The sequence below is a fragment of the Macaca fascicularis genome, chromosome 11 (assembly GCF_037993035.2).
Source record: "Macaca fascicularis isolate 582-1 chromosome 11, T2T-MFA8v1.1".
NCBI lineage: Eukaryota > Metazoa > Chordata > Mammalia > Primates > Cercopithecidae > Macaca > Macaca fascicularis.
Window position 1 is genome coordinate 11,001,114 of NC_088385.1, and position 27,686 is coordinate 11,028,799.

Here is a 27,686-nt window from a genome sequence, read left to right on the forward strand (position 1 = left end):
GCTACAATGATGGTTTTAATAAGTCAAATTAAAGGGATCTATATTGATAGGCCAGCCAAGAAGTACAGCTTAGGAACACTTTTACACTGTTGGTGGGACTGTAAACCAGTTCAACCATTGTGGAAAACAGTGTGGCGATTCCTCAAGGATCTAGAACTAGAAATACCATTTGACCCAGCCATTCCATTACTGGGGATATACCCAAAGGATTATAAATCATGCTGCTATAAAGACACATGCACATGTATGTTTATTGCGGCACTATTCACAACAGCAAAGACTTGGAATCAACCCAAATGTCCATCAGTGACAGACTGGATTAAGAAAATGTGGCACATATACACCATGGAATACTATGCAGCCATAAAAAAGGATGAGTTCGTGTCCTTTGTAGGGAATGGATGCAGCTAGAAACCATCATTCTCAGCAAACTATCGCAAGAACAGAAAACCAAATACCGCATGTTCTCACTCATAGGCGGGAATTGAACAATGAGATCACTTGGACACAGGAAGGAGAGCATCACACACCGGGTCCTATTGTGGGGAGGGAGTAGTAGGGAGGGATAGCATTAGGAGATATACCTAATGTAAATGATGAGTTAATGGGTGCAGCACACCAACATGGCACATGTATATATATGTAGCAAACCTGCACGTTGTGCACATGTACCCTAGAACTTAAAGTATAATAAAAAAAAAAAGTTAAAAGAAGTATGTGTTCTATACACGTAAATATTAAAAAATACTAACTACCGTGACTTTGACGTAAAGAAATGTTGCAAGAGCATCGCATACAAATGAACATTTACTTCAACAATGTCTTTAGGACAAGGAAATACCCGCCTCAAAAAGAACACTGATTTTATTGTCCTAGACCGTTTAGCCTGCTATAACAAAATGCCTTAGACTGGGTGACTTATAAACAAGAGAAATTTATTTCTTACAGTGTTACCGAAATGACAGAGGTCTGTTCTAGGTCCCAGAGCTTGCTACACAGAAAGCCAATCACTTTGGCTTCTGTGAGACAAGTATTGGCAGGGAAGAAAGCTTAATTAGGGTTCTCCAGCTGAGGAGAACAGATCAGTCTCAAATCTGGATTCCCAGATGACTAAAATTGGGGATTTATATACTGGGGAAAGAATAACTACATGCAGGAAAACAGGAATTAGGGAGGAGTAAAGAAGAGGAATTGGCCATAGGAAGTAAGAGGTTGCTTAGGAAAACAGGAATTAAGAAGAGGTAAGGAAGAGAAGTTTCAATTCCTTGATACTATATGGTAAGCCTGAGGGTCAATTTCCTGAGGAAGGAACTCAACCTTTAAGATAAGATAAATATAGTTTCAACCTTTAAGACTGGGAGGGGCAATTTCTATATTTATCAAAAACATCTTACATGGGGCAATTAAGCCAGTTTCAACAGTTCTGGAGGCTGGAAGTTCAGGCATTAATGGATTTAGTGTCTGGTGAGGGCCCATTTTCCAGTTTATAGATGGAAGCTTCTTGCTGTGCGCTCCCATGGTTGAAGAGACGAGGCAGTTCTCTGGAGCCTTTTATAAGGGCACAATCCCATACACTATGGCTCCATCCTCATGAACTAATCACCTCCTGATGAATGGCTCCATCCCGTAATACCTTCACATTGGTGATTAGCTTTCAACTTATGAGTTTTAGGAGGACCCAAATACTCAGAACATAGCATCTACAAATAATAAACACTGATAAATTATAAGAGTTATACATAAAAATTATAACATACTATATAGACTAGGGTAATAAATATCAAAGTGAACAAATAATAGATTAGTGAAAAAAAATGCAATCTCCCAAGTAAGAAAAAGGAAAGAAAATGAATTTGGGGCACATCGTTGGATGCTTCATAAAATTGAAATTCTGTAGGGCATTCAAAAGGTTGTATCAAAGCTGCCTTGTTGCATTAGTGCAGATTTAATGCCTGGGTAACTGTGATCTTTCAGAACAAGTACAAATGTGAGTATAGATGAATAGATAGTAAGAAAAGCTAGACAAAAAAAAAAAAAAAAGTATCTTGATTACAGTGTGAAAATGAGACAGGCAGGTGGGAAGTAGTTCCCTGGAGAAACTCCCACCAGTCTGCCCACTGAGGTGGAGCCTTGGGAAGTTCACAACTTTTGCATCAAAGAGGAGCCTGGACCTTCCTCTTCCTGTGTGGAACCTGAGATTTGAATGGTCGACTGGAAGTGCTCTAGCAGAGGACTCTGACTTTGTGGAGGATCTTGTTTTCCCCCTTTTTTTTTTTTTTTTTTTGCTTTTCACCCAATAAAACCCTGATTTCACCCACCCAATAAAACTCATCCTCTAAACCATCTGTGAGCCTAAATTTTTATGGACATGGGTGGGATAAGAACACGGTCTTTAGCTGAACTAACGAAGAGTCCTGCAACAATTTTGGCACACAATATGGGGGCTCAAGAAGAGGTGAATAAAATGGGGACTCAAAACCTCTCATGGTTGCTCCTAAGGATTTTCATCCTCCAACTTCTAAGGGTGGGGAAAACATGCCTCCAAACCCTGTCACTCTAAGGGTCAGGGGAAAGGGCCTTTTCTTTCTATTTTAAGAGGGACAGGCAAGTGGGGTCTCCTCACTCTGCCTCCCCTCCATGCAGGGATGGGACTCATGGCCTAAGGGTCCCGCACAGCCAGCTGGCTGGCTCCTAGCCACAAGCCACCGTGGCCTTCCCCTTTCCCACGCAAGGGCTTCAGCTTTATTGGATGAAAATTAAGCTTTTCACCTAGTGAAACATCCACTTTCATAAGAATAAGAGGTTTTTCCCCAGGCATTTTAAACCGATTTTGTTTTATCCCCTTCTCTACCCCATCAGCAGTTAACCTTTAAATTTTTTTTTTTTCCTTTTAGAGGACACTTTTACAAGGTCAGGCCCCCCAACTATAACTGTACTCTCTAAAGTTTATGTTGTGAAAAAGGAGTTGTGGGGCTAGTCTTGGACTATAGCCAATCTGGTGTGCTTTGCATGTCTGTATGGTTTGTGCTGCAGGCCTCCTTCTTGCTTTACATACTGGGGGCATGGCCAGCCTTGCATGACAAGGCTGTTAGGCAGGAATCTAGACCCAACACGGCGGTATCGCCGGGCATGGCAGGCCCTTTGTTAGGACTTCCCACCCTTCACTTCCTGCTAAGACTCTCGGCGCGTGAAAAAAACCCATGCCCCCCAAACACCCCCCGCTCTGCGCAAACTCCTGGACACGTCATTCCTCAGAAATCCAAACCTAACCCAGGAAAACGGAAACCTACAAACCCCGCCTACCTCGCCCTATAAAAGGCCCCCATACCCGCCCCCAGCATAACTTCCCCGGCCCTCCTCCTAGGGGACCGGTGAACCTCTCCCGTGAGCTCAATAAAGGCTACCTCTGTTCTCATCTGCCTCCTGTCTTCTTGCTGGGCTCCCCATTGCATTACAAAGGCTTTATTTAGAAGCCCTGCCTTAGGTGATGAGCCCTATCAGGTTAGATATCTACATGCTCTCCTAGCCCTGTCTCTTAAAAGAACTCACCCAGGGACTGGGTTTCCTTCTGCCTATCTGTGTGTATACTGTGTGTGATGTCTGTAAAAAGAGCTTTAATTAATTTGTCCTAAAGATAAGTGCTTGGATCAAGTAATTTTTAAAGGGGAAGATAAAAGCTGTGGTACTTTCAGTGCACATGACTTTAAACTTTGTGAAATAAAAACAGCCTTAAAAATTACCAGTAAAATGCAGGTGTCACTAAGAAGTAAATAGGTGAGCTAAATTATGCAGGTTGGAGTTAAGATTTGCTAAAAGTTTTAAGGTTATAAACTACTTTTGGGGTTTTGAGAATTCTTGGACTTGCTGGCTTCACAATTGGTAAGGTCTGGCAATATATGGAACTAACTACACCATTAATTAATGCCAGAGATTATAAATTCCTCTTCAAAAGGTTTAATTGTGTAATGCCCTTGTTCTTTGTTCAGAGGCCCAACCTTCTTGTACTTCCTTGTTTCTAGCCTGCAAACAGTCCTCCTGCTATTGCTGTGCCCTGACATGCCTAGACATGTCTCAGCCTCATTCTACATTCCTTTCCTTATTCAGAAAAAGGTTAGCTTTCTCCCATCCACAAGCAGCCCTCTTCCCTTCCCTCCTTCTCCCCCATCACACATCTGCCTGACATAGAAGGTTTAAGTGTTTAGCCAATCGGGACTAGTTTGGGTTGTGTGGTCTGACTCCAGCCAATAGGGAATGACACAGAAGCAGGGACTGTGTTAGGAATAAAAACCTTTACTCTCCTTGTTCAGTACAGACCCACATGTACTGGGTCTAAAATTACAACTATCTTTTTTTTTTTTTTTTTTTTTTTTTTGAGACGGAGTCTGGCTCTGTCGCCCGGGCTGGAGTGCAGTGGCCGGATCTCAGCTCACTGCAAGCTCCGCCCCCCGGGTTTATGCCATTCTCCTGCCTCAGCCTCCCGAGTAGCTGGGACTACAGGCGCCCGCCGCCTCGCCTGGCTAGTTTTTTGTATTTTTTAGTAGAGACGGGGTTTCACCGTGTTCGCCAGGATGGTCTCGATCTGCTGACCTCGTGATCCGCCCGTCTCGGCCTCCCAAAGTGCTGGGATTACAGGCTTGAGCCACCGCGCCCGGCCTAAAATTACAACTATCTAAATTACAACTATGTACTGGGTCTAAAATTACAACTGGGTCAAGTTACAACTATCTTAAACCAAAAGGCAGGGAGGTAGCTCACTGACTCAAGCATCTTAAAATACGAAGCTATTCTATTAGAAAGAAATGATTTAACACTAACCACTGATAACTCACTCAACCCAGCAGGTTTCTTAACAGAGTATCCAAACCTAAAAAGAGATCACATATATTTAGATTTAATTAACTACCACACAAAAGTCAGACCAGATTTAGGAAACACCCCTTTCAAAACGGGGTGGCATTGATTTATAGATGGCTCCTCCCAGGTAATTGAGGGGAAAAGACATAATGGATATTCAATAATAGATTGAGAAGCTTTAGTAGAAATAGGGTCAGGAAGACTGGCTAATAATTGGTCTGCCCAAACTTGTGAACTGTTTGCATTAAGCCAGGCTTTAAAATGCTTGCAAAACCAGGAAGGGACAATTTATACCGATTCTAAGTATGCCTTTGAGGTAGCTTATACCTTCGGGAAGATTTGGACTGAACAAGGTCTTATTAACAGCAAAGGCCAAGATCTCATCCGCAAAGAGTTAATCACCGAAGTGTTAAATACTCTCCAGTTACCCAAAGAGATAGCGATTTTCCATGTTCCAGGACACCAAAAAGGCTTTTCCTTTGAAAGTCAGAAAAATAACCTTGCAGATCAGGTAGCCAAACAGGCTGTATTTCCTCTGAAGTGCTTGTTTTTCATTTAACTCCTTGTCTTCCTCCCCTGTGGCTTCTGTGTTCCTGGGTAAGTACCCCTAAAGCCACCCCATTATTAACGTTAACAAAAAGGTGGAATGGTTTTTCTAGGGATGGTAAGGCTAGAACAGGGGCAGTTATAAGCATATGTTTTAATACTTCAATTTGATGAATTTCTTCAGGAGTCCACAGAATATGATCAGGTTTCCACTGGGTAAATTTTCTGTATAAAAGTTTAGTTTTTAGAGCATATGAGTGAATCCATAAGCGGCAATATCCAACTAATCTTAAAAATTTTCTGCTTCTGCTTAGTTTGAGGCAAAGGTAAGGATCTGATTCCTTCTACTTGTTCGGGTCCCATCCTTCATTTACCTTTACTTATTAAGTGTCCTTACTATGTAACTTCAAGCTCTACAAACTTGAGTTTTCCTTTTGAAACTCATAATCCTTCCCCTTGTAAATGGTTAAGAAGGTGTGTAGAGAAGGCAGCTACTTTCTCTGCATTTTCACCAGATATGAGAAGATCGTGTACATATTGAAGCAGACATATTTGTTTTGGGGTATGAATTTATTCTGAAACTTGTTCTAAAATTTGGTCAAAAAGGTTAGGGGAATCTGTGAACCCTTGGGGCAAAACTGTCCATCACTACTGTTGTTTCTATCCAGAATAAGGATCTTCCCATTCGAAAGCAAATATGTGCCAACTGTCCTCAGCCAAGGGACAGGCCCAAAAGGCAGCTTTTAAGTCTGTGACTGTAAACCATTGATGGTCACAGGGGATTTTGCTGAGGATGGTGTAAGGGTTAGGGACAACAGGATAAGTAGTTTGGACTAACTGGTTGATAGCTACGAGGTCTTGTGCTAGTTGGTATGACCTGTCTAATTTCTTTACAGGCAGTATTTGGGTGTTAAAAGGGGACATGCAGGGTTCAAGAAGCCCATCTGGAATGACATTTTAAATTATGGGCTTCAAGCCTATTCTGCCTTCTAGGGGAATGGGATATTGTTTTCTTCTTACTGCTTCCCCAGCCGTTTTTAGCTTTCTGTGTTTTGGAAGGACTTGAGGTCTTCCTTGATTTTCTTCTCTTGACCAGACATCAGGATGGATGTATCTTTCATCCACAGTGGTAAATAGGTTTAGTGAGGTGAGGAATCCCTCCGGGCCAACATGTAAGCTGGTGGCCTACATGTTGGCCCAGAGTTCTAGAACATGATGCCTAGTTCTAGCATTAAGTCCCTTCCTAATAGGTTAATTTCTGCTTCAGGTATTAAAAGAAGCTTTATGTGAGTTGATCAGTTTTTATACTGACTTCTGTTTCTTCTAAGATTTTTACTTTAAATCCTTCTCCCTTTACCCTGAGACAGAAAGTTCTGAGGAGCAAGTGATATCAGATGGAGGGAAACACACAGAGGAACTGGGTGCTCCTGAATCTACTAAAAAGGTTGTGAGTTCATATTTGGGTCCCACCTCTAAGTTTATCAAAGGTTTTTGGTGGGACTTGAGATAAAAGAGATAGAGCCTTCTATTGATGGTCATAGGGAATTTTGCTGAGGATGGTGTAAATTTGTAAAGGGTTATAAAAGGTTTTTGCTTCTTTAAAATTTCTGAGTCATCATTTTTGCAAAATAAATAGTGGACGTAGCTGTTGCATTTATTATGAAATCTTTTAAATAAGTTCTTACCAACATTCCAGGGGTTTGGTCTAGGTGCTGCTGCTCACCACACAGAAAGCCAATCACTGACATGAGTTTTGCCAGGAAAGAAGGCAATTGGGTGCTGTAGTCAAGGAGAATGGGAGGTAAAGTTTCAAACCTGTCTCCTTAACAAACTAAAATTGGGGTTTACATACCAGGGAAGGCAGGAAAAAATAGTAGGAAGAAGTAAGAAACCAATGGATGAGGGGTCTGGCATATGATTGGATGTGGTGATCTGATGATTTTCTGTTCCTCACTTGAGGGTCAGTTTCCCGAGGAAGGATCTCAGGTAAGACAAGTGTGAGTTTCACTTTTGAGGACCAGGAAGGTCAATTTCTATGTTTATTCCAAAAAGTCATCAATATCAATTCTATGAGGAAATTGAGCGGGTTTCAAAATGAGGGGAAAAGTAAACTTTATATAGAATTTCATTTAGAAAACTAAAGTAGTTAGATTAAATATGTTTGATAAAAGGGGAATAAACTATGGCATCACACTAAAAACAAGCCACATGGCATATTCCTTCAAATAGTCATTTTATGCTTACAGCATTTTAGTACTTTATTGCCAGCTGTAAGTTTGATTCCTTTTTAATGAAAATTGAGAACACTTAACTTGGAGGAAATGCCAGTGAAAGAAATGGCATAACTAGAGTCATGTGCCTGATCTATTTTCCCCCAAATGCTTAGAAGGAGTTAAAATCCAAGGAATAGAAAACACATATGATAGATGCAGTAGGCAGATAAGGGCGGATCCCTAGAGAATCTCTGATCCACCCCAAAAGTGTTTACATCAGATGCTTTTGTGCAGATGAGGGAACCTACCCAAGGCCTTGTCTGGTCATGCCCACAATGGACTGGGGACCTGCTTGCACACTGGGAGAATGTGGTAGAGCCCCTGAGAATTCAAAGCTTATGCAGGCAAGAGGAGCCTGGCCTCTTCAGCTTGTGTGTGTGATCACGTGGTATTCAATCTGTGAGGTGGCACTGTTGGCAGGATGCCTCCCCCTGCTTTTATTATTATTATTTTTCTAACACTGAGTGCTTTCTTTTGATAATTTCTGCTCTCCTCGCTTTTCAATGTGTCCACGTGCCTAATTTTTCCTGGTCGTGTGACAAGAACTTGGATTTTAACTGAACTAAGGAGCAAAAGATCCTGCATCACATACACAGAAAAAGAGGCAGAATTAGATTAAATTTAATTTTTTAATATACTGAAAAAATAAGGCTTTGTGTTTTTCTGTTAAAAATAAAACCCAAAGAAACAGAGAATAGCATGCTAGTTTCCAGGGGATAGATGGAAAGGGAAATGGGAAATTGCTGCTCGAAGCACAGAAAGTTTCATTTATGCAAGATGAATAAGTTCTAGAGATTTCCTCTACAACATAGTACCTACTATTAACAATTTAGTAATGTGCACTTTAAAATAATTGAGAGGCTGGACATGGTGGCTCATGCCTATAATCCCAGCACTTTGGGAAGCTGAGGCGGGCGGATCACTTGAGGTCAGGAGTTGGAGACCAGCCTGGCCAACATGGTGAAATACAGTCTTTACTAAAAATACAAAATTTAGCTGGGCATGGTGGTGCATGCCTGTAATCCCAGCTACTCAGGAGGCTGAGGCACAAGTATCACTTAAACCTGGGACACGGAGGTTGCAGTGAGCCAAGATTGTGCCACTGCACTCCAGCCTGGGCAACAGAGCGAGACTCCATCTCGGGGAAAAAAAAAAATTAAGAGACTATATCTCGTCTTGTGTTCTTATAAAAATAAAAGCAGATAGACAGAAAAGAACATAAGGACATATTTGGAGGTGATGGATACGTTTAGTACCTTAGCTGTGGTGATGGCATCTCAGGTATATACAAACTCACCAGAAAGTATACATTAAGTATGTGCAGTATTTTGTGTATCAATTTGACCTCAATAAAACTTTAAAGAATAAAGACGTGTATTAAAAATAAAAACAAGTTATTGTAGTTTTTTCATTTAGAAGTATTACATTAAAATTTTATATTTGGATAGAAAAAGAAATAAATTTGTATTTCACTAAAGAAAAAGAATAGGCACTGTTAACATCCATACACATTTCTTTCAATTCTTAATTTACATGCACGGATTTGCTTTTATTCTTTTTGTTTTGAATATTTGGCCACATGACTTTAATTTTTTTTATTTGTATACATTTAAACGGTACAAGTATAATTTTGTTACATGAATCAGAGTGGAGAAGTCTGAACTTTTAGTTTATCCATCACCTAAATATTGTACATTATACCCATTAGGTAATTTCTCATTACCCACTCCCTACCAAACACTTCAGGCTATGATACACAAATGAAAAATTCAAAATTCCATGCTTCAAATATTATATTTGTACATATACTGTTTCTTTCCTTCCAATCTACCACATAGTACATATAGCTAAATAACATTCCTTTAAAGTTGTTTTATTCTATGCTATTTTAATTGCAAAAAATATCAAACTATTAAATAACTATTAAAAGAATTACTAACTTTTTATTTAGCTTTTATTGTCAATGCCATGGAAAAGACAAACCGGAAATCCAAGTATGGAGTAAAAGTTCTGTTCAGAAGTTGTCTTTGTGATCAATTTAGGATAAAATACTTTTCTCCTATTTAGATCATGTCTGTTAGCAGAAACTTGCTGTTAGAAACTTTACCTAAAGAACCCAAGTCTTTAAAATCTGGCTCTGCTTTCACGTGCAAAGTATTTCTACATTTTGTTGTACATTTACACAACACTGGTTCTATTGCGCGTCAAGATCGCATCTCTCTGGCAAATTCCCTTAAATGTGGAACTACAGTCTTCAGAATACACCCACTTCCCTGTGATAACGGCACAGCTCCTGTCATCAGTTGGTCCAATCACCGAAAACCTAAGAGATAAAGGACAGATTTTTGAGCATCTATCTTAAAAAGATGGTAGTATCTCTTAAAATTTTAGCCAGCCAAACGTTTATAGGTAAGTCTTCAGCAGCCAAAGTTTTGCAGAGGTTCTAGAATGGAATTTTCATTGCTAATGCAGCCCCTTCTCCTCTTTCCTATCTTAATAACAACACCATGGAAGCTCAAGCTAGACTAGAAGACATCGCAGCTTCTTCCTTACCTCTCAAACCTCTCATTATATATACCTGCAAGACCTGAGTATTCTATTTCCAGATTATCTCTTCTATCCATTCACTTGTCCCAGCTTCTCAATTTAGACTCAAGCTACCATTATCTCTCCCTTATCTCTAGCCATAGCCTTTAAACTGACCTCCATAATTTCAATTTTGTTTCCCATCTATTAATTTTCCACATAGCAGCATAAATAATTTTTTATAAGGAAAGTAGATGCCAAAATGAAAGTTTTTAATAGAAATTACACAGTGATAGGTATGCTATAACAATGTGAGTTGGGAGGCAGTTGCCCAGGATTTTATTTAAGTCAAAGTAAAAACTATTAAATGACTCTTAAATTCCTCATATAACTTCCACAGTATAAGGTTAGGACAACGCACAATGTATAAATGGAATGCCTTTGAAGAGAGCTATTTCATAAACTATTCTTTCTAGTTACTAATGATTATTTCAGAAAATACAGACTGAACACTGTTATAACCACTTGCATGTGTGTCATTTTCCTTAAATGATAACATAAAAGCTTTTAAAAGGGATATTTTACCTTTATAGTAATGCTAGTTTCCAAAGAAGTAAAAAATAATTATAATAAAAATTAGTAAGAAATCTTACTTTTTTTTTTTTCAAAGATTGCATTAAAAGCAGGTCCAGGAAATGGACACTACTTCATCTTTTAGTTTTATGTTCATGAAGGATGATAATAAATGTAGAATAGATGTATCCAGGTGTAGATAAATATCTAAACTGAAATGAACTATCACTCCATGGTCTTTGCTCCAAACTTAACCACATCTCAAGTGTTTTGGTAGTATGACTAGTAACTGAAAGCACAGAAGAAAATATCAAATGTGAACTTCAGAATTTTAAAGCACTCTTACATGCAATACCTCATGTTGTTCACATAAGAACAATGTGAAGAAAGTATCATGAATCTTTTTATACAGATAAAGAAGCAGGTATCAGGCTGGGAGTGGTGGCTCACACCTGTAATCTCAGCACTTTGGGAAGCTGAGGTGGGTGATAGTTTGAGCTCAGGAGTCGGAGACAAGCCTGGGCAACATGACAAAACTCTGTCTCTACAAAGCATACAAAAAATCAGCCAGGTGTGACGGCACCACACCTGTAGTCCTAGCTAGTCTGAGGCTGAAGTGGGAGACTTGCTTGAGCCTGGAAGGTCAAATCTGCAGTGAGACATGATCATGCCACTGCACTCCAGCCTGAGCCACAGAGCAAGGCTCTGCTGAAGAAAAGAAAAGAAAAGAAAGAGAGAAAGAGAGAAAGAGAGAAAGGGAGAAAGGGAGAAAGGGAGAAAGAGAGAAAGAGAGGAAGGAAGGAAGGAAGGAAGGAAGGAAGGAAGGAAGGAAGGAAGGAAGGAAGGAAGGAAGGAAGGAAAGAAGGGAGAGAGAAAGAGAGAGAGAGAGGGAGGGAGGGAAGGAAACGGATATCAACAAGTTTAGTTGAATTTCTGAAGGGCAAAATTTTTAAAATCATGTTTTCTGATTTCAACTCCAGATCTTTCTACATATTCCAGCTTTTATTTATAGGTGAATTTTGTCTTGCTTTTACCACATGAAAAGTATTTGCATAAAATTATTTTCAAATGAGATTTAAATCAGATTAGAAATTTTAAAATTATTATGAATTTTGGACAATTAAAATGCCAGGTGACAAAATGAATACTTTCCATCCTATTTTTCAAAATTAGTGAATGTTAAAGAAGAGAGGAAGCAAAGAAAAAAAAGGGAGGGGGAGAAAGGAAAGAAAGAAAAGAGAGAGCTAGAAAGGAAAAAGGAGAAAAAAAATTAAAGATAAGGGAAAACAGAGAAAGAAGGAAAAAAAAGAATAGAAAGTGAGGAAGCTTAATATAAAAATAATTCTATAAATAAACATTATCACCCCTCTCTTACAAATAACTACTCACAATTCTGGAACTAAAAAGTGTTCATCTATCCACATCCATAGGTTTCCTCGGAATGTAACATATAGTCCAATCCAACCAAAATGTCCAGGTTTTAAACTGTTCTGTATGAACTCCTGCAGAGGAAATAGTGTATTTATTCATTCATTTGTTTAAACAAATTTTGATGCCTTCTATAGTGTGAGTCTCTGTGCCGGCATTAATAAAATATATTTTTTCATATATATTAGCATGTTTTCATGAACAATAGTAACTGCATTATGGCTAACACATGTTCAAAAGCAAGGACAATAAACCTCCCATGCTTCTTAGGCAGTGAACTTGCACCTAGCCGTTTTTCCTTGTGCGGTTAGATCCTGTTTTTGATTTCTCACCAGCTCATCCACATTTTGAATCACCAGTAAATGTGCCTGTAGCTCTGTACAATCACGTTGACTCTCTTTCCACGTTTTAAAAGAAGTTGAAAACCAGTAACATTTCCCTTGGTTCAACAACCAGTCATTTGGGCACAAATAATTGTGTCCTAAAGGAAAATATAGGGGAAAGTTAATTAAACTTTACAGCCAACAGGGAAGATATAAATATTATCAAATGTAAGTCTTTTTTTGTCATTAAAAAGCAGTTATATAAAATGAGAATAATTTGCTAACCTGTATATTTCCAGGAGTCAGGCAGGGTTTTGGATGATGGAGTAGGGGAGAACAAAGCTTGTGAATTCCAATCCCCATAATCAAAGGAAGCAAATTATAACATTTTTGACAGTTAATTATAAACTGAAAAAGTAAAAGCTTATTATTTAATTTCCTCCACTATCTGGTTCTAATTCCTTTGACATTTCAATATTGTCTTTACATCCTGCACTTCATGTCTGTGAGATTACTTACTGTTACTGATGCATTGGGTACTTATTCTCCTGTGCTTTTCGTTCATACTGTTACCTTAGTCTTGAATAGCCTCCTCTTCCTTCTTTACCCGCTTTTTCTTTAATGTACAATTGTATGTCCACCTCAGAAAGGAAGCCTTGAACCAGTCAATTTCTGCTATCTATAAGACTCAACACATAGGTATCATAGTTGATGCCTTTGCTAAAGCAAAGGACAAATCGTTTATGTCCTGGTCATTTGTAAACATCTCTGTATCTTCCACCTGATTGGAAGGTTTGCGAGGTGGGAAGGTCATATTCATCTTTGACTATCTTATCATTTAGTACTTTGTATGTAATAAATGCTTATTGTTGAATGTTGACTGGTTGGATTAAATATTTCTAAGTTAAAGCATGTCATATTTTCACTGTTAATATTTTAGTCTGTCAACTATGACCCTAAAATTTTATTAAAAAATTATCTTTAGAAATTAAACTATATGTCCAGCTAAGATTAAAAAAGTAACCTGAGCAAGTATAACTTGAAAAAGGTTATTAGGACCTAAATTTAGATTTATGAAACATCATCTATATTTTTAACTCATTAATACATGCTGTCATCTTGCTATCTAATATAATCCTAGTGTGGGCTTGGGATAGACCTATGTTTGATTAATCTACATGAAATATTCTATGATATAGTTATTATAATATCCTCATTTGAAAGTTAAAAAAATTATGTTTAATTTGCCTAAATTCATGTGAAAAGTTGGCTGAAATCTCTTGATTCAAACACAGGTCTATACCAAACCCACACTCTTCCCACTACAGCCTACAGCCATTACATGTTACACCTATCAGTGGACGGTCAATAAATACTTGGCAAGTTAGATATGGCAGGAAATCCACTATCATCCTGTTGTTGACTCACTAAAACCCTATTTTTTTCCTCCTAGAAATCACTACAACTGTCCTTCCTTTCAACCATTTGATATGCAGCAGCGGCACTGAGGAAGAGGATGTCCTTTTCAATCTCATACCTTTCTCCACCAGCGCTGTTGGCTTACTGTGTAACATGGGTGAATGCGGGAAGAGAGAAGTCAAAACTAAATTTACCCCTAAGAGTAGCACACAACAAACAAAAAGAGTATTACCTGATAGACTGCTGATATTTACATTCTGGGAGAAATCCATTTTTTTATCTGTACTCAGTGCAAAGAAAAGATATGAGAAACATTTAAAAATTAAGAGCAATCTGGGTACATGAGAAAAAGTACCAGCAGTAAATGACTAATAAAAATTGTGACTTTCTCTTCTCCTATGCATCCACTCCTCTTCTTCCCCAGATTTAACTACGTTTCACCATATCTGCTTTTACTCGTTTAAGTGCAAATCACAACTCTATTTTTTTATTTTTATTATTTTTTATTATTATTTATTTATTTATTTATTTTGAGACAGTGTCTCGTGCAGTCTCAACTCACTGCAAGCTCTGCCTTCAGGTTCACGCCATTCTCCTGCCTCAGCCTCCTAAGTAGCTGGGACTACAGGCCACCACGTCCAGCTAATTTTTTGTATTTTTAGTAGAGACAGGGTTTCACCATATTAGCCAGGATGGTCTCAATCTCCTGACCTCGTGATCCTCCCGCCTTGGCCTCCCAAAGTGCTGGGATTACAGGCTTGAGCCACTGCGTTTGGCCTACAATTCTAAATATTATGTACAATCTTAGACTTCATATATGATGTTACATTTTTGTATATTATTTTATTTTTTTCACTGGACTTTTTAATTGATGTTCTTTTTTCTTTTTTTTTATTTTTATTACTTTTCTTAACTTTTATTTTATTTTATATATATACAGAATCTGGCTTTGTCACCTGAGTTGAAGTGCAGTGGGCCATCACGGCTCACTGCAACATCTGGCTCCTGAGCTCAAGCCACCCTCTTGCCTCAGTTTCCCAAGAAACTGAGAGTACAGGCGCCCACCTCCACACCCAGCTAATTTTTGTACATTTTTTTATTAGCGACGGGGTTTTGCTATGTTGCCCAAACTGGTCTGTGGAACTCCTGGGCTCAAGCGCTCCGCCTGCCTCGCCTCCGAAAGTGCTGGGATTACAGGCATGAGCTCCAACACCTAGTCTTGATCTTACTTTCCTTTGTTGCAGACCAAAAAAAAAAAATCTTTTGATCATATCATCAAGTTCCTTCAGCTTCCTAGTTGCATCGTTTAGAGTGTGTTTTCATGTAGACAGAATTAATTGCTAGCTAGGAAAACAGAACAGTTGTTAATTTGAAAAGTCTTTTATTATATTCTGGGGCTAGCTTGATTCTATCTTAAGATAGCCACCCACCTCCCACATTCTTTTTTGCTGTTGTTATTCCAAAAGAATGAATGGAAAAAATATTTACTTGATTACTCTTGTTTTAAATTTAAGTTAAAATCAGCATTGCTTGTACCTTTGAAGGCATTGCTCCAGTAAAGTCTTTTTAGGTGCATTTAAAAATCTGATGCTAATTTGCTTTGGGGGGAAAACTATTTATATAAACCCTTTAGGATTATATTTTTACTCATGGTGTTCTGAAATTATCTATCTATCTAATCTATCATCTCTTTCTATGTATTATCTATTTTTGTATTCTGTTCTGAACTTAGTGGGTTCTTGTAAGCTGAAAACTCATACTTTTTGGTTTTGCTTTTACTCTTGAAAAATGGTTTATATTACTTTTTTCATCATTTTATATGTACTTTTTTTCACCTATCTTCTTCTTCTGGAAGCTTGTTAAAAGAGCTATTGACCTTCCTGGATAAACAGGTATTTTTTGATTTTTTTTTTTGTCTCAGATATCCTCTTATATTTATTTATTTTTTTCTGACATTTTTCTTTATGCTCTGGGATATTTGGTTAGCTATCATGACTTTTCAGAAGACAGGGCACAAGAAACAGCAAGCTATGTGGTAGACCTATACATTACTCCCCTCTCTCACTCCAAAACCAAAACAAGGGGGTATACACCTTATTGCACAGACCACCAGTCCATAAATCAGGAACGCTACCTAGCTCTATCTATATATCTCTGTTTTAGAGAGTTCTTTTTTTTTGCATGCTATAGGGGCAAAATCCACTGTGTAAATAGACCGACAGATTGACAAGACACCAATCGAAAAGAGCCTGGCTTAGAAAGTCTTCCACTTAGTTACTTTGCTTCATTTTTTTGGCTTTCAAAAGTTATTTTATTTTTAATTTAATGGGTAATAAGCATTGTATGTACTAAAGAATTACCTTGTTTTAGACCTCCATTTACCCTCTGACTCTCCTCTCTGAAGTGGAGCCCTGCCTTAGCTTAGCCGTGGTGAACAGCTTTCATCTACATAGAAGCTGTCTTTTACACTTTCTTTGAACTAAGTTTCTCCTTAATGATTTATCCAATAGCATTATACTATCCACTTTTCTTTTTTTTTTTTTTTTTTTTTTGAGACGGAGTCTCGCTGTGTCGCCCAGGCTGGGGTGCAGTGGCACGATCTCGGCTCACTGCAAGCTCTGCCTCCTGGGTTCACGCCATTCTCCTGCCTCAGCCTCCGAGTAGCTGGGACTACAGGTGCCCGCCACCACGCCCGGCTAGTTTTTTGTATTTTTAGTAGAGACGGGGTTTCACCATGTTAGCCAGGGATGGTCTCGATCTCCTGACCTCGTGATCCACCAGCCTCGGCCTCCCAAAGTGCTGGGATTATAGGCTTGAGCCACCGCGCCCGGCCTTCCACTTTTCATTTGTTTTTAAATTTTCTCCCCTTTCCATTCTATGTACTTTGATTAATTTACTCTATTTTGTTATCTTTTCTTGTTCTACGGATAGATTCTTGGAAGAGAGGAGATATAAATATTTATGGTCAATACTCCATTTTGACTGGAAGCCATGAAGAATATTTTAAACTGGTCAAAATCCAAGGACAAATTTTATAGAAACACACATATTGTAATTGTTATTAATTTATTAGAATAAAAATATGGCTAGAAAAAAATATTTTTCCTACTAGTAATTCATCAACGTATCAAATTTTATTGATTTCTTCTCAATAGCATTTTTCTTTAAAAGAATAATTATTGCATCATTTATGTCATTTTACCATTTATATTTTATTGAAGAGAAAACTGATTTACAAGAGAGCAGACTGGCCTGTAAAAATCATACTCAGTGTCTAACAAGAAATTATCTACTCCCGAATTTTAGGAACATTTTTAAAGCCGTAGTAATTACTACAGTGGATTCAACTTCTTAGAATTACTGGTTAACAGAAGGCAATACGTACTTAGATAGATTCATAATAACTAAAAATAGTCGTTTAACATTGAATGTTAGATAAGTGGACTTTTCCGGGTGATTAGTAATTGATTTCAGTATAGCACTGAATACATTTGAGGTATATGATTGATATTTAGAGAAAAAAATACATTAAGTAGAATATCTATTTGGTCTGAGAAAAGTCTGACATTTTCCCTTATTGTATTGGGAAAAACACAAAATCGCCCAATTGCCCAATACAAAAATAGATTCTTTATTAAGAAGTGAAGGATCTTCTACGCTACAGAAGTTGCTTTAGGACTCACCTATTTTTAGAATTCTCATCTCAAAAGCCCCCAAAATCTATTTCCTGTCATGTTATATGTAAAACACTACTCATTTTAGCTCACAGCCTTAAAAGCAAGACAGAAAAATCAAAGAAACTATGAATTTCTTTGGTTCAAATAGAGTAGCTACAGTATACACATATACCACTTCAGGAAGAAAAAAGTCTGGAGGTCTAAAATGGTTTTCAGAGGAGTCTTAAAAATATATATATACTTAAATAATGATCTCACAAAGTGATACCAATGAGCACATACTCTTTAGTAAAAATACATTCCTTTTTTATTATAAGATAATAAAGTCAACCTCTATTGGGGGTTCTTTATAAGAAAAGATACAGAATAAACACCAAGTTTGCATTTGAGCATTTAATTTTTTAAATTTAACATAATTTTATAATATGACATATACCAGTTTTGGGCTACAATGTATAGCTTATCTTGGCATTCAGAGGAATGAAGTATCAACATTTATCTTCCGAAAATGTTCAAATAAATAAAAATTTACTACTCACGCCAGAACTTCAGGCCAATCACTGTCATAATGAAAATAAGGATCCCAATGCATCCAAATATGAGCAGAAGACAATAATATTGTGGATATAGGGAGAAATCTGAAATGTTGAATTTTACTTCATGAATTTTAGAATTCTTGTGATTATTCACTTTATAAATATTTTTGTTTCATTTTTATTACAGAGACAATTCATGTTCATTTTAGAGATGTCATTAGAATTTATGATTAAATGAAAATTTAAAATAAAAATTCTATAATCCCAAACCAAGGAGATACTACTATTGTTAAATGTTTTGGATTGTACTGACATGGATTTGCTAATTATTTGGTGGTGTTTTTGAGGACCTAAAAATGATGTCTTAAATTCCATATATATTATACATACAAATAAATATGATATATACTATTTATATAAATTATATATGATATAAATATTTGTTATACATATTATTATATAAAATATAAATATATACAATGTAAACATGTATATTTTTCTATACATGTAAATTATATAGAAAGAATAATATATAAAATGTATATATCTATGTCAGGCACAATTGCGTGTTTTACTCAATTTAGTGAGTCACTGTTAAGAAATAAAAGAGGGAAAGAAATATTTATTAAAATTCTATTATGTACCAGTCACTGTACTGGAAATAGCCACATTTTATTTCGCCTTATACCTGTAATATATTATATTTTTCTGGGTTTGACTCTTTAGACAGGAATCAGTTTCACCCTAGGTAGTATTAGATCTCCAATTCATGATGCTTATATGGCATCTATGCTATAGTATTTCATCACGTTAGAGTTGGCAAGAACAGTTTCCTTAGAGGAATAAACAAATAATCTCTAGAGAGTTTAAACAGGGACATGTATGTTATAATCCTCTTTCAATTTTATCTACTTTTTCCCACATATTAGCACTTTTGAATAAATTGGATTTATACACTTTTTTCACAAAATTATAACTGGTTCCTTTTACATGCAGACATCATATAATTAATATCTCAATCTAGAATCATTCTAGCCAACTTACCAGGCTAGTGGCCAAAGAGAAAGCAAAGTAATTTGAGATACTCTGATAATTATTCGCTAGTTTTTATTATTTTATCTATAAACAAGCATTTAATTTCATCACCTTGGTCGTACATTTCACAAATAATTTGCCTTCTACGTCATAATAAAAGTGCTGTTTCTCAAATCCAATTTCCGTGTGGATGCCTTACTTCAATAGGTTTTATGGATTTACTGCATCTGATTAGATCTGTAGTATATACTTGGAGAATTTACTATATGTAGCTTACCTTTTGAAATTTACTACTCAATTGTCTGTATTACTGAGTAAGTCCAAAATAATTTTCTTTCTTTTTCTTCCCTGTAGATATTTCTGCTGTTCAAGCAAACATGGAAAGACTTCTACTTAACTGAAAATCGTCAAAATACATTTCTGTAATTTTATGAGAAAATACCAATCACAGGTATATGGATCTGTAGTTAATTGGTAATAAAGAACAAGTGCTCTTTCCATACATGGAAAAAAGTCTCCATGGAGGACAGACTTTAAACTTCTTGCCAAATAAGATTTATAAAAAACCTAACAATAGATCAAAAATTAATATTTTCATGTAAGCCATGATTTACATACTATATCAAGCCAGGTGAACAGAGAGCTGAGTACCTGAAGTGCAGTATGCTGACCTAGCTTAGCAATGCTTGGCTAGATGCCATTGGCTTACATGGGGCTATATGAAGAAATTACCCTGCAAAATCTGCTAGTGCTACTATTGCAAGAACACTAAATGTATTATTTTATGTGCTTCATGAGAACTCAGGAAAATACTTTTTCTGATTTAGGACCAAGATTATTTATATCTATCTTAAGCAATAGGTGTAACTTTATCTTATACACAAGGTGAATTGAATAACTACCTTTAGGTCAATAATAACAAGGAAGCTTGGAAGCAAATGTATGGCAAGCACAAACATGCCTACAGTAATTTTTCTGGCCCAATTTATTTTCCCAGCCCTATCCTTCTTTCTTTCATAATTTAAATGGATATTATCTTATATTTTATGTATCAATACTCAGATTTTAAGTCTCGGTACACATTTGTATATTAAAAAGTAGTTTATAGATTAAAAAGTAGTAAATTTAATTTAACAGTCACGTAAAAGCATCATTAGGTCGATTTTTCTTATTATAAATCAAAGTATTGAGATTTAAGAAGGCTAAAAGCTTCTGCCCAGAGCCATACATTTAGTCTGTGGGCTTTAGGGTCTGATTAACTTTTTTTTTTTTTTTTTTTTTTTTTAATGGAGTCTTGCTCTGTCACTCAGGCTGGAGTGCAGTGGCATGATCTCAGCTGACTGCAACCTCCGCCTCCCGGGTTCGAGTGATTCTCCTGCCTAAGCCTCCCAAGTAGTTGGGATTACAGGCACACGCCGACATACCCAGCTAATTTTTTTTTGTATTTTTAGTAGAGACAGGGTTTCATGGTGTTGGCCAGGCTGGTCTTGAATTCCTGACCTCAGGTGACCTACCCACCTCTGCCTCCCAAAATTCTGGGATTACAGGCATGAGCCACCATGCCTGGCCTGCCTCAGTCAATTTAACACCAAGGGTACTAGTTTTTGCTGCATGGAAGTAAGTTACTATGGAAAAAGTAAACATTTGCTTCATGATATTGAAACACAAAAAAGATCCTGAGTCTTCAGATAATGAGAAAAGTGTCACTTTTGGGGGGGTGAAGGGAAAGTTTGCATTCGCTAGATATAAAATGAGATAGTACACGAGAACGTTCAATATATATGGCAGAACTGCCACTGTGACTGGTAATTCTCAATTTCTGGCCTATGTCATCTTAACTTAGGTCTTGGCTATTTCAACATGATTCTTTTCAAAATTCCTGAATAAACAAATAAAGCCAACCACAGAGCAGCCCTAAGGAGCAAGGATTCCCGTTTTTTTGTTTTTTCCTCTCTTCTCGCATTCCTGGTGGATTGTTCTACCAATCCTATAGAGATGTTATGAAGATTAAAAATATTATATATGTATAAGCATATAAAAGCATATATATATAAGCTTTTATATATATATATATATATATATATATATATATATATATATACATACACGCTTTTTAAGCCATAAAACACTACAGGACCACTAGTACTCCCACAACCACCACTAGATCTTACCTTCCAACTATAATAGGCAACTTCACGAAACATGTTTTCATAGATATCATACCAACATTAGTGTTTCCATAAACTTTAAGTTTTGTAGGAGGAAGTTTCTATAAAAACACGATTTTTCAGCCTTTTCTTCGAAACTTATGTTCTTATGCTAAAACACACAGGATTACACATCGTCATATTAGCATTTCTCTTACCTCATGACTCTGAAAATGCAGCCTTTTTATTGTTGATGCTTTCATGAATCTAAATAATCTAACAGACAATTTATGACCATTTTTATATTCCTTATTATTATCAATTTTAAGATGTTAAAAATATTCTAAGATAATTCTCTTGCTAGAAGAATAATGAAATTTTAAACTAAATGCGGTGATGGGGAGTAATATTCCTACCTTTAGATTTCTGCTTCGATTTACGATTCTTGAAATTCAACATCATATACCCATCTTCATTCTCCATCTCTTCAAATGTTTAATGTGTTATTATCCAGAAAATAGTACAAAGAAAATGGAAACTAATCTCAACCTTGGATATGTCTCTTAGGCACAAAGTACCAAAAGAAAACTAAAGGGAAGGCCAAAAATAGTCAAAATTTATTCAGACACAGATGTCTAAAACCACACAGGATGTGTTGGTAAATGAAAATGGATATAAGCTTGTTAATATCTGGCTACAATTCTGTGAATTTCAAGGTAAAAGTAGCTCATGTGTTCTACTGTTTTCAACAAATGGACTTTGTTCCTGCCAGTTGTGTACGGTGTATTAGAAACATAATAGAGAACAAGATAGACCTACTTCTTTTCTTCATGTCTTTTATAATAAAGTAAGAGAAAAAATAAAATAAAACAAAAAATCTCTAAATAAACAAAACAAATGTCTAGGTAACTGAAAATTTAAATTAAAAAAGTTAAAATAGCGATTTTGCTATTTGGGACATAGATTAAAAAGTAGTAAATTTAATTTAACAGTCACGTAAAAGCATCATTAGGTAGATTTTTCTTATTATAAATCAAAGTATTGAGATTTAAGAAGGCTAAAAGCTTCTGCCCAGAGCCATACATTTAGTCTGTGGGCTTTAGGGTCTGACTAATTTTTGACTAGCAGGGTCCAAATAACAATGGTTAGATGGGACAAAATAGGAAAATAGAAGATCAGCAAGTCTCAAGTCAGTGACAATAGGAATCACTTGGAAAGAATTTAACTTTTTAAACTTTTTGTTTGTTTGTTTTTCAGAAAATGCCTGACAGATTTTCCTTCAGTAGGTGTGGCTGTTTATTTTCTGTCAACTTGGCTGAGTCACAGAGAGTCCAGATACTTGATCAAACATCACTCTGCTTATTTTTGTGAGGGTGTTTTTGGACGGGATTCATATTTAAATCAGCGACCTTTGAGTAAGACAGATTTGCCTCCTCTGTAATGTGACTGGGCCTTATTGGGTCAGTTGGAGCCTTGAATAGAACAAAAAGACTTATCTTCCCTGAGTGAGAAAGAATTCTCCAGCAATGGCCTTCAGACTTTATCTGCGACACTGGCTCCTCCTGATTCTACAGACAGTGGACTTTGCACTTGAATTGAGCCTTCCTAGGTACCCAATCTGTCCATGGCCACTTGCAGAATTTTGACTTACCAGCCTCCATAATCACATTCCTTATTATATATATATTTTACTTAACACACACACACTCACACACACACACGCTAATGGTTCTGTTTCTGCTACATGGCCACTCAATAGCAATCCATTCATTAAACACCAGAGTATCCGGGGAAAGAGGCTGTTTCCCACGGCACGTGTTGTGTTCACCTGATTATTGAGGCTCCTCCTCAACACTGGACGTCACTTGTGAGTATTTACATGGGAATGCATATTTACACACTCCATGTCCATTCTGCATGATTTCTATATGTACCTCTTAGCTTCTCATTAGTTTTTCTATTTTGTTCTTTTTGAGTTTCTGACAAGCCGTCTCACCTATTAGTTTCTGATGAGACAATTTAGATGTATTTCTCTGAGTGCTTATCCCTCCTGTCAGGTGCACAACCAGACATATCGTCCAAAAGTCTGTTCAGTGGGAACACTTACCTTCATTTCTGTCTTTCAGAGTCTTCTCCTGAATGGGACTGTAGTGTGGCATCTATTCCAGCTGCTGTATTTTACGTATCCACTGATAAACCTATTTTTTTCAACTACTTCAGTGTAAGATCATACAGAACCCTCTTTTCCATCCCCAACCTGGGCCATAGGTGTGGTTGAGGTGGAGATGGCAAAGGAATGCGAACATGTGCCATTGGAGTCTGAGCCATCTGCTCATGCAGTTTACTGTGCTTCTTTGGAATTGTTCAGGCCTTGCCTCCAAAATGCCACAATTATGTTTGTGATAAAATGCTTCTCTGCACTTCTAAATCTAGGGTTCATTGGGTCAAAGTGGTCAAGTTGGATCAAGTTCACGGTGGTGAACATATATCTTATAAAAATATGTAGTATGTTTACTGCTTACTTTTCACCAGGAACAGTTAGCATGATAGCATCAATGTAAATGAATCTATTGTGTGCAACCAGTTCTGAGGTATAACATGTTGGGAGCTTTATCAAGATGATTTAGTTCCCTCTGGGCCATCTTATAACAGAGATCAGGAGAGCTGACACACACCTGGGCAAGGCAACAAAGAAATACTTGTTATTTCTGTTTGTAAATACAAGCCAGAAACCATCACAGGTTCTCAGCTTTTTCCCAGTATATAGTCATTCAAGAAAATGGCTGAAGTTTCCTCCGGTTTAGGTGTTGGGGAATAAATATCATAATTACACCTGTGGCCACGTTACAATGTCCTTCACCAAGAGACCCAGCCTACCTCCTCCCCAGTTGAGTGGTTCCTGGTCTGGGAAGAGCTTTGCCTACTAACTACATTGAAGTCTGGGGATTGGGTGAGACACAATGAATCTCCTCTCGGAAAATATGGGTTAAGTTTCTGGCCAACATACATGGAATTTTCCTTAGCATATCAAGCAGCTCCTTAGTGAAATATCCTTTCTTTTTGCTTTTCTTTTCTTCTCTTTTTTCATTTCCCAAAACTTCAAAACCAGCTAATCATTGTCACAGATTTCTGTGGATGAAAACTCTGATTACTAATCATTCCCTTTGGCTTATTGTGGCAACTGCAACCCCTTGACCTCTAGAAGCAAATTATTGCCATTGATATCAGAAAGCCTGATTCCACTGTAGCATCTGCCAATACATCTGTAGTCAACAGAAAACAGTTGCCACAGCAGGTTGTCACCAGGTTCCTTCACAAAAGCATTCTCCATCCCCCCATCCTCCCAAAAAATCAGTTCACAAAACTGACCTTGAAGAGAGGAAATCAAAGCCTAGAGGAGGCTGTAGAAAGGAGAGAGAAGGTGGTCAACGACTGCCCAGCCTCCTCACTGTATAAAAGGTGGCAACCTTAAAACTGTTCCCCCACCCCCATCCAGGGCTCCAGACCCCTCAGTTCTACCCAAGAGCCATCAAGTAGCTTCAGAAACTTCTCTTTCCTTTGCCTTCTATGTCTGGGCTAATTCTCTCAGTATGGGTCTAACAGATTTGGTGGGATCGAATGCTGAAATATTTTAGAGTATCAAAACTTGAAGATGTATAAAATTTGTATCTGAATGTTTTTCCCAAACTATAGATTTATTCAGTGTTTTCTATATAATTAGTAATTCAGTTCTGTCAGTTTAACCCTCTGCATATTTCCCTAGTAAATTCATTACTTCCCATTTTAAAGGACATCATCTTGGCTCAACCTCCGTGTAGGCTGATGTTATTCCTTCATGGCATTTAGTCTCCTTTTGCCCTCTCCCCTTGGCCCATGAACAAAAGAAGAGTATCTTTAAGGGTTGAGATACTCAATAAATATGATGCTCCACAAATCCAAAATAGATGTAGAAAGTGTGCATCTTTTACAAAATTCATATCCTCATGTATGAATTAGTGAATAAAAGGAAGTCTTCATTCTCTCCAGAAACGTTACAACTTTACACTTCTGAAATTTAGAATTTCCCACACCCATACCAGATTATCATTTTAATCTTAAGTGGGCATTTCCATTTTTTTTTTTTTTTTTTTTAAGACAGGGTCTGTTCTGTTACCCAGGCCGGATATAGAGGTGTGATCATAACTCACTGTAACCTCAAACTCCTGAGTTCAAGTGATTATAGACACATTGTTAATCTGATAGGCTGTTGCATTGTTTCACTTTAGATTTCTTGGATTTTCATTGTGTTTAGACAACTTTGGATACACTGACTATACATGCCTTGTCATGGGTTCACTATTTGTGCCTTTGTTCATTTTCTGTTACTAACATATTTATGACTATTCCTCCATATATGTTCATTCATGTATTGATTCATTCTATAAGACTGTTTGAATATATGTTATGCTATGGCCACAGTTCTAACCACTGAGAATACATCATCGAGTAAAACAGATAAACAACTCTGAGTTCATGGCTTCATGGAGCTTTCATTGCAGTGGCAGAGACAGAGACACATGTTACCCACTGCCCAGGAATTCGTATATGTTTTAAATGTGGGTTACTTTTATTGTCTTATGAAGCTCACTTAGTGGTGCTGTAGTGTAACCATCGTCCAGTTAAAGCTTGCATCTACATCCAAAACAGACCTTTCTAAGAACCAACTAAACTTTATTCCTCGTTTATCAGCAGGTACTAGGAAATATCTTAAACAGCCATAGACATGAGCCGAGGAGAGGTGCCAGTGAAACAGCTGGATAGTACCATTAGCATCATTTCTGAAGCTCTCTGGTTGGCATAGGGGTCTTCAGCTTGCCTTTTCACGGAGAATCTGCCTGTGCTAATTCTGGATATACCAATCTCATCTTATAATGAATTGCTGCTGGGAGTGCCTGAACTTATATTTGGTGAGTCTTACAGGTTTCTTTTTCTTTTCTTTTTCTTTTTTTTTTCCTTGAGATGGAGTCTTGCTCTTTATATTTGGTGAGTCTTGCAGGTTTCTTTTTCTTTTCTTTTTCTTTTTTTCTTTTCTTTCTTTCTTTTTTTTTTTTTTCTTGAGATGGAGTCTTGCTCTGTCACCCAGGCTGGAGTGCCATGGTGGGATCCTGGCTCACTGCAACCTCTGCCTCCCAGATTCAAGTGATTCTCTGCCTCAGCCTCCTGAGTAGCTGGGACTACATGTACCCGCTACCACGTCCGGCTATTCTTTGTATTTTTAGTAGAGATGGGGTTTCACCATGTTGGCCAGGCTGGCCTTGAATTCCTGACCTCAAGTGATCCGTGCGCCTTGGCTTCCCAGAGTGCTGGGATTACAGGCATGAGCCACCACGCCAGGCTGGGTTTCATTTTATTAATGGCAGTTCAGAACATATGGAGGCCTGATGACTCACATCCGAGTAATCTATTTCTGCAAGGTCCAGGAGCATTCCAGGAGCTATTTCACAAAAGCTCTGTAAATGCTTAGCTATAATTGACCTGGTATTGCTCTAGGACTCAAAGGATCAGTAGAAATTATGTTTCACCTGTTAGGACTTGGCCATAAATTCCACACATTTTTTTTCTCACCATTGATACCTTTGGTATTACAGTGTGCCACAGGTTACATGGCTTCAGTGGTAGAGATGCTTCCGCTGCAGCCAGATTTGCTGAGGAGTCCATGTTTTCTCTCTGGGCCATGATGGGAGCCTTGCAGCCTTTTGTGTCCCCTAATATATACGTCAAAACTCTATTTCCAGGTATGAACACTGGCCCTTCAGTATCCAATGAGGCCTACCAGACATTGTGTCCTCTACTTTTTTAAAGAGATGCCCCGGCGTGCACCAAACCCTTGTAAACATAAAAGTTTCACTGATGCACTTTGGGAGGCCGAGGCAGGCGGATCACGAGGGCAGGAGATCCAGACCATCCTGGCTAACACTGTGAAACCCCATTTCTACCAAAAATATAAAAATTTTGACGGGCACCTGTAATCCCAGCTACTCAGGAGGCTAAGGCAGGAGAATGGCGTGAACCCGGGGGGCGGAGCTTGAAGTGAGCCGAGATCGCGCCACTGCACTCCAGCCTGGGCGACAGAGCGAGACTCCGTCTTAAAAAACAATTTTTTTTTCTCTCTGATGTGATGCAGTGGCCATTCAATCTTTGTTGTATTCACAACTCACTGAAGTGTATGCATCTTACCAGAGTTTCCAATGAGCTTGCTCCTTCTTTCTCATCTAGTTCAATTTGTACAATGTTATTAGCATAGTGAACAAGAGTTAAATTTTGTAGGCTGTCCAAGCAGTCCAGGTCTCTTCGCTATATTATGATAAAG

At 37.6% G+C, this 27,686-nt stretch overlaps 1 protein-coding gene across 1 annotated transcript; it reads right to left on the reverse strand.

Moving 5' to 3' along the window:
- Positions 1–9,253: 9,253 nt before the first annotated feature.
- On the reverse strand, positions 9,254–22,110 carry KLRF2 (killer cell lectin like receptor F2). Its single transcript, XM_005570092.5, has 6 exons — positions 21,754–22,110; positions 18,159–18,257; positions 14,175–14,222; positions 12,533–12,681; positions 12,162–12,274; positions 9,254–9,996 (listed from the first exon to the last, which is right to left on the reverse strand). Exons 1-6 carry the CDS (start codon positions 21,818–21,820, stop codon positions 9,852–9,854), a joined length of 621 nt encoding a protein of 206 aa, XP_005570149.2. The 5' UTR covers positions 21,821–22,110; the 3' UTR covers positions 9,254–9,851.
- Between the last annotated feature and the right edge of the window lie 5,576 nt (positions 22,111–27,686).

Coding starts and splice junctions, on each gene's coding strand:
- KLRF2 (XM_005570092.5), bottom strand. CDS start 21,820: ATGGAGAATGAAGATGGGTATATGATGTTGAATTTCAAGAATCGTAAA. Junction 18,258..21,753: donor ATCGAAGCAGAAATCTAAAG/GTAGGAATATTA, acceptor TCAACATTTCAG/ATTTCTCCCTATATCCACAA. Junction 12,275..12,532: donor TTCAAAATGTGGATGAGCTG/GTGAGAAATCAA, acceptor TTTCCTCTGCAG/GAGTTCATACAGAACAGTTT.